This window comes from Monomorium pharaonis, chromosome 5 (assembly GCF_013373865.1).
Source record: "Monomorium pharaonis isolate MP-MQ-018 chromosome 5, ASM1337386v2, whole genome shotgun sequence".
NCBI classification, from domain to species: domain Eukaryota; kingdom Metazoa; phylum Arthropoda; class Insecta; order Hymenoptera; family Formicidae; genus Monomorium; species Monomorium pharaonis.
Window position 1 is genome coordinate 5,492,587 of NC_050471.1, and position 8,765 is coordinate 5,501,351.

The following is an 8,765-nucleotide window of genomic DNA, read 5'->3' on the forward strand; positions in this document are numbered from 1 at the left end:
ATATAATGTATAACTTGTATAGTTACACAGAGAGAGAGAGAGAGAGAGAGATAGATTTCTTTAAATTTAATAAACCGTTTTGTTCGACTATTTCAAAGCATATATTTCTTTGTTTCTAATAAATTTTATTAAACCTAAAAAATCTGTTTAAAATTTATGAAAATCTAAAAAATATAGATATGCATTGGAATAGTCGAACAAAACTATTTATTAAATCTAAAGAAATTTGTCTCTCTCTGTACACATGCACACAATAAAGTAATAAAAAATAAAAAATAAACAAAACTTATAATGATAAAAAGTACACGCGCGCGCGCGTTTTATTTCTTTATTATTGTGTGAGCATATGTATAAGTATTATTTTATTATCTTTATTTTTTATGATTTTATTATTGTAAATTAATTGTATGTACATAACACTTAAAAAATTATTATAAATTGCAACATATTATAGCTTATTTTAGCAATATTAGTATAACTGAAATAAACTTATTACGTATTATAATTTTATACTAATAATATAATTATAATAATAATATTACCTTACTTGAAAAAAAATTAAGGTTGCTAAAATACTGAAAAAACAAATAAATCGAAGATGGCTAAATTTTGATCGTTGGTAAGGCCATAAGCCTATAATAAGCAACAGAATTCTATTAAGATTGAAATATTGAGTCTCAGTGCAGATCATCTCTCCGCGAACTTGAAAGTATTATTACAAAAATATTGACAAGTTTTACGACGCGTACCTTTTTCCACTGAGCGATTAAATATCTTACACCTTTCTTTTCTTTTAGCATTTTAATATTTAAATTTTTTATATTTAAATTTACTATAATGCATAATCCATCGAATTACACAATAAATTTTTCAGAGGTACGAATATTCACGTAATTGGTTTGCCATTCAAGTAATTTCACAGTTGTGCCTTTCCCATGCTATTAGAAACGCAGGCGCATTTCTGTCTTTTTAGCGTCGATACTTCATTTCAGTACGCGCACGTAATGAATACACTTGCTCCTCAATATAAATGTTTTTCAACTTAATTCGTTCTATGCCAAGACTATTTGTTAAGTCGTAATTTAAATATGACAACTGGGTCAGATTATATTGGATTAAATATTAGACATTTTAATTTCAAATTGGCGTAACTGACATTTTTAACAAAAATATTCAAAATTAAACTAACAATTTGTTAAATTTCAAACATGCGTCACAATGATTCGACTGTCGCTTTCGGTTCTTCACGAGTAATACAATTTATAATTTATTACGTGAGAATCAAAAGCGATGATCGAAATGTTGTGATGCTTGTTTAAAAATCTTAGGATTGTCTTAAGTCTTTTTTTAAATATACTTAGCTAATTGTAATAATCTCGTGTTCAATTTTGAATGCACGCTTTTATGTACTTGGCGTATCTTCTTTACTTTTGTAAGGTTTTTTTATATAAGTTGGGTAATATTGTTTCTTCACTTGTATTACGTAATTTTATTTAAATTAATTTATTATGTATTTATTTTTTTATTATTATATATATGTATATATTTTTTTTTTGTACGTATATATACATATATTTATATATATATACATATATTATATTATTAAAACTTATGTATATATAGATATTATTATTGCAATTATATTAGTTATTGCATTTATAAATTTGTACATTATTAACAAACATATTTGCCGTAGCTAAAACTTTAATATATAAAGTAATTTTCTTAATTTTTTAATAACATTAATATTTACATACATTTTATATGAATTATTTGTTTATGTTCTTATTACTTTTATTTTTATTTGTTATTATATTGAAGTACACAGAAAAAAAGTAATATAGCCGGTAACATATGTAATTGCGTGCTGTCAACTACAAAAAATACTCAATACAATAGTATTTATTGTTAATGCAAGTACAATGTTGATACTGCAATAGCATATATTTTTGTATTGAGTATATCTATAGTTGGTAGCCCGCTACTACATATCTTATTGGATATATTACTTTTTTTAAGTGTATATTTGCCTATCAATATTCATCATTCACATAACGTAGTAATTTTATTTTAGTAAAATAGGACATTGTAGAGCATTGTGAAATCTCTTTAATAACAAACTGGTACTTTGCATGTATGTGTACATGTGAGTCTAATTTTTAGAAAATAAAGTAAATAAGTTTTTCCACACAAAAGAAATCTCATTTTGTGTATACCGATTTTAATTTGACTGCATTGAAATTTTACAATCAATATTATATAACAAAATTGCCATCAGATTTCTAATTATAATTTTAGTTTTTGAGATATTTTAACTGAAAGTGAATTTAATAGCTAAATTCTGGACGAGTATTTTAGCGAACTTGTGCAATAAAGTTTGTGTCACAGTACGATATACTTGGTGCCACGCCGCTACCGCGTTGCTTAATTGATACTTCATAAAGATATGATACACATCATTGATTAAATAGTTTTATTCTATATAATAAATTTATCAAATAGTTTAAAATTTACATATTTCGAAAATATTTCTCTAAGTAACATCTCTAACTAATTTTTAAATTTAAAACTATGGTACTATTAAAATTAAACGTAAATTAATTATACTACTTGATTTTGTAGTAATCATATCTATATCACATTTTCATTTAATCCATTTTTGTCTTATCGCGTAGAATATATGAAGGTAAAATAAGATACCGAAGCTTTCACCAGCTGCAACAGATAATAGTGATATAATGTTAAAGGTGTCTCGCTATTTGTATTATATTTTAAATATATAAAATAACTTTGGTATATATATATATATATATATATATATATACCGTACATATTAAAAATATTATTATATTGTGTTTACTATTACATATAAAAAAATACAATATAGCTAAGTATTTTAATATAGGGAAAAGGGGGGTAAAATGACGACCTTAAGGTTTGTCAATTTTTCTTAATTTCTGTAATAGTGTACAAATAATTTTTTTTTTCAGATTCACTAAAGCCTTTTATATCTACGATAAAAATTAGAAGCCGTTAAGTAAATTAGAATTTTAAGAAATTTTGATTTCTTAAGAAATGTCAAATTCGTCTTGCTATATGGGTAAGATGACTGTCAGTAGCAAAAAGAGTCAAATTAAGTGTAATTGTAATCTATATATTGTTTATCTGTATAAACACAAATTTTTTTATTTATTTAACAATATATTTTATTAATAATACAACTACTTTATTTTATAAAAATAACAAAATCAGTAAATTGCATATGATAAAATTCACTTACAGATTACCACTATAATCAGTCTCACAAATTACAAACTTTATTTGCATAACAATTACGTTTGTTGCAGATCATAATCTGCAAGTACAAATGCGTCATTTAGCGTCATCCGTCATCTTATCCGCAATTATAGTATTCACTTTCTTTTTCATTTAATAAAAATGTTGCACTGCAAGAAATAAAAAATATGAATGCATTAGTATATGCCTTTTTGACTATACTATATCATGATTTTATATAAAAACCGAAAGTATTTACTATAATTACGGGATTCCTTATAAACAAGTGTCAAAAAGTTACGCATGGATATGTAATACATTTTTTATTATATTATCTACTTTTATGGACCGATTGAAACCAAACTACAACAGATAATCTACTATTCTCTAAAGCCTTTAATGAGTTCAATATCGGGTGAATATCTCTTATTAGTTTAGAAAAATTAGCATGTTGTCATCTTATCCATTTTGTCATCTTACCTCCTTCCTCCTACTTTATTCTGTATAATCTCTCTACACTTATGTATCATGAACAACCACTAAGCTTTTTACAACTTACTACAGAGAAAGTAATTATTGCGACAAGAAAGTACATTGAAATACATTGCTACGTAATTCGTAATATTGACAAATTGTTTCAATTTATGACAGTTTTGTTAATATTAACATTAAAAAGACAGTAATAACGCAATGTTAAGAATGTTGGTGCAGTACCATCAGCCATAAAAGTTAAACCGCTTTAGACGCGGTTGAGCGAAAGTTTTCTAAAAGATATCTGAAAGATATCTTCTGTCAGATATCTTTCAGATATCTTTCAGGGAGATTTTTGAAAGATTTACTGTATGGGATGCAACAGTATATGCAACAGCGTTGCCTTATCTTCAGTGGCATGCGCTCTCCGCGCGTAAAAATGCCTCTACATTGCTTTTATATGAACTTTTCTCGAAAACCATACGTGTTACTTTTCTTAATTTTTGACAAAACATTTATATTATTATAAATTAATGAATGTCAGTTCTTGGTTTACTTTGTAAAAGCCGTTTTTTCATAATTGCTAAAAAATGATGTTTTTCAGTAGCTTGGTAGCGCTTATATGTACAAGGATCGAATTTGGAAATTAATTATCTCAATTTCTGTACGTGTCATGTTTTTAAAATGTCAACCAAGTGTAGATTTCATTGCAATCAAGGTATCTTCCAAATTTTTAGCAATTCTTAGGAAAACTATATTTGGCACCAATATCCTTAATATAACATACCTACATATAAGAGAATAGTTGCGAACAAATTACATTCATTTTTTTCTCATTACTACGGCGCAAGTCCGTGCGACATAAATACTGAAATTATTCTGTTTTGATACATGCATTAAATATATGCATTAAATTTTCTTACCGTAGCAAACCCCTCTAGCGATCCAGTGAATAATACACCAACACGTAAAGGTAGGTCTTTGGTACCATTTTGCAATAGAAACAATATCAATTTTTGTATATGCAACGGAGCCATATACCATTGAACATCGTATCTACAACACATTATTTAAATAATAGAATTGATTATTTCAGAAAGGTAGAAAGATTTCTTAATCATTTTAACATATATAAATTATTCATATATATAACGGCATCACTACTCATATCAGATTGTATAAAATAAACTTTTATATAATATATACTTATGTTAGAAGCGAATATCTTACGCGGTAATATATATGTGATTATTATGATCTGTTACATTTTGACAGATATAATTAGCTACAAACATATAAGTGATAATACATATTGTAACTAGAAAGGGCATCAATTTTTCCTTGAGATTTTCTTCGGACGATACTATTTGAAATATCTAAGATACAAGTTTTATAAATCAGTTTATCTGCAGATTATATTTTATCATTTTACTGCACATATAATAAGTTGATATAATTGAACAAAATATTTATAGGCAGATTACATGCTTAAATCAGAAATATTAGTAACTGCAATGTATATTTGCTCTTAATACAAAATCATAAATATCAAAGGATTATAAAAATTTTTAGATAAAATTCCTAGAGCAATTCTTAAAGGACTTACTCGAAAAAGACTAAAGCTTAAACCAATCACTCCAGTTATTATTAAACAGCAACACATTATCTCGATTTTAGTCATCATTAGTTTGCTTAATCTTCAAGTAAATAAATATTATTATAATTTATCTTTTATATATATATATACATACACTGAGAGAAAAATGTCCAAGTATTGAGAACCAAATATTTTTTGTGACGTTTTCTTCGATAGTTATTTGTTATAAAAAAATTTATATGTGAAAACAAAATATACATTTCTGCAAAATATTCTGTGAAATATACTTCTAAAATATATTTATGTAAAATATACCTTATTTAAAGAGATAACATTCAATGTGCGTAAAAATAAATAATTTATTCGCTAAAAATAAAACATTTAATTTGCTTTATTTAAATAAACCATTTATTAGAGGAAAATACTTAAAATTTTTTCATGAGAAATGGCGTATATTTTACTCCAAATATTTTATTCTTAGGAAATAAACCAATTAATAAAAAAATAATAAAATAAATTGCATTTCATAGAATTATGTATTTCGTTTTCACAAATAAATTTTTTATAACGTGTGTGTGTGTAATGCATGCATAATTCTTATATATATACTATATTAATTTCAACGAGGACGCCGCTCGGAGTAGAAGAGTCTTCGTCTGGTTTGCGCAAGGTTGACCTCTATCACACCATTTTAATGCTGAATTTTATGTCCTCTTCCCTCTCTACCCCTTTGACTTTCTTAATCGTCATTGTGTGCCCTCCGAGTGGCATATCTCGTTAAAATTAGTATTTATTTAACTTATAATCAAATTAAAATTTCTTCTAAAATGTATTATATTTAACGCTGTACAATTTTATTTTAATATTAATTTTAATATTTACACTTTAATAATAAAGATACTATGTAAACAAGAAATATTTTCTGTTTATATTGCTTTAAGGATACTAACCTCATGGCTTGTCGATGAATATTCACTGCATATATTATTCTTTCAAATATCAAATTCTCATTTTTTAAAGTGATATTATGTAGCAAATTAAAGTCCATTGCACGTTCAATACGATAGCTATAAATGATACACTTTGTTTCTTGTAAATCGACCGATAAAAATATCAAACATTAGTAAAAGAAGTGCCAATAGCGATCAAAGCAAACTTTGGCGTTTAATAATAATTTTGCGTGAATTAATAATTCTCAGCATTCACGACTGACAAATAATTAGAGTAACAATTCACATATGAGCTACGAATTACATATACAAGTCTTGCAAAATTATTATTAGGCACCAAGCTCTTTGATCGATATTGATGCTTCTTTTGCTTATGTATAATACATTTTATACATAAATAACATATTTGTTTATAATAATATAATTTTTGAAATTTATTTTATTGCCATCTTGCAAATTTGGTCCTTAAATTTAAAATAATTATATAGTACTGGTTAAAAATATAACTCATTACACACATAACAAAAAATATGGTGTGTAATTAGCACATACAGACGCGTCAAGTTTTTGCACTCGTGTGAAAAAGCATTCCTGCCAAAAAACCAACTTCCCATGTGATACATATACAATGTACTATTGTCAAACTTACTATTGTCAAAAAACACGTTATATATAAAATGTATCTAATACTAGGTATTTATTGTAAAATATTGAATTTATTTGATTTAGTTAAATATAAATTACGCTAAAAGACCTAAAGATGATATTGCCAGTACCGTATAATTTTCTTATAATTAAAATTTTAATGACATCTTCTGCATAATATATACCTAGAGATTTTGAACAATCCACAGACATATTGCAAATATGCAATGATTAGTGTTCCCGTCGATACTAATGAAATAATTCCAATGTACAAAGCTGCACACATATGTAGCTCAATTAAATAGAAAAACGTTTCTTTATTAATAAAATATTCTGTTACAATCAGCCCATGATGCAATCGAGACCCATTCCTCGGTAAAACAGTGTCAAGAATAATCGACAAAAATTGAACGACAGTAAAAATACATATGCCACAAAAAGCAAGTACTGGAATGTATGAAAAAGAAAAATATTTTTAAATTTGGTTGATATAAATTTTCAAATTTTATTGCACATTGTATGTATTAAATAGAAATCGAGTAAGTATATATACAAAGAATTTCAAAAATGCCTTACTTATAAGCATAACTGCATATCGTTTTGCACTCTGGCCATACTTTTTTATGATGACGTTCTCAGGTTCATCTTTTAATTCGTCAAATATATGTTCAATTTGCATCAATAAATTTTTTATCTGTTTCAATCCAACAATTTATTACACTATCTTTAGTATTTTAAATGAATTTGTATTTTTTTTTAAACTGCTGAAGATATATCTTTTAGAAACACCTATTTTTAATAAAAAAAATATCTATCAACTTACAGCGTTGGTATTCACTGCAAAAGCGATATATGTTATTATACAAAGAATAAAAATAGACAAATTACAGCCAACTTTAATTATAAAGTTGAAAGTACATTTCGAGCTTATGAATGTTGTAAACTGCAAGTAATAACTTCATTAAAATATTTGTAACAAAACAGCTACTTTTAAACATATAATGTATGTTAATTAATTAATAGAGTAAAAATTTTTTGAATTATTTGTTCTTCTAATTAAATGCTAATTTCTTAGTACAATTACACATATTAATAATACTGTTGCAAAAAGTAGGGTATATAATCAGAGAATAGTTACAATATATAAGTTTTGTAATATAATGTATAACTTGTACTTATACATATGGACACACAATTATAAAGCAATAAAAAAAATAATAATAAATAAAATGATTATTTATTCACCAGTGATTACAAAAGAAAAAAGAATATAATTATTACGTTTGACCTAACTGGCCTCAAATATATTCAACAAATAGCGCACAACGTTTCAACCATTGGTTTCGGTCCTTATCAAGTGCTTAGATACGTAAAAATTATGTGGTACACATTTTTGAGTTATAATATGTACATAGATATCATCTAAAAGGCAATATAAATAAAGTAAATTACAGAAGAGTTGCCCTGAAAATATAAATTAATAATAACGTTTACCAATCGAAAGTGTGGTCAAGTTTATGTAATAAAAAATAATATATAATTGGATACATTGAAATCTAAGGCGTGTGTTTTCTTCGAGATCTAAGGCTCTTACTCTAAACTTTAAAGAAGACAACTTTCTTAGATTAATATATTATAAAATATTCAAATTAAGTAAATTTGATTTTCTTGAATACAGTTTTACAATATTCTTGAAACAAAAATAAATTCTTGTTTTAAGTAAAAAATTCTGAGATTTTTTAATACTTGTGACAAGCATATTTTAAAACTAATATTAAGAAAATATTTTTGATTAAAAAAAACTATTACTTGAACGAAATAAAATA

At 25.5% G+C, this 8,765-nt stretch overlaps 1 protein-coding gene across 1 annotated transcript; it reads right to left on the reverse strand.

The window, feature by feature from the left end:
* Positions 1-1,915: 1,915 nt before the first annotated feature.
* LOC105834286 lies at positions 1,916-8,623 on the reverse strand. The gene is made up of 8 exons (XM_036286901.1): positions 7,763-8,623; positions 7,516-7,633; positions 7,125-7,386; positions 6,295-6,411; positions 5,354-5,444; positions 4,978-5,123; positions 4,671-4,803; positions 1,916-2,715 (listed from the first exon to the last, which is right to left on the reverse strand). The coding sequence occupies exons 2-8, from the start codon at positions 7,616-7,618 to the stop codon at positions 2,665-2,667; spliced, it is 903 nt and encodes a 300-aa protein (XP_036142794.1). The 5' UTR covers positions 7,619-7,633; positions 7,763-8,623; the 3' UTR covers positions 1,916-2,664.
* Positions 8,624-8,765: the final 142 nt, after the last annotated feature.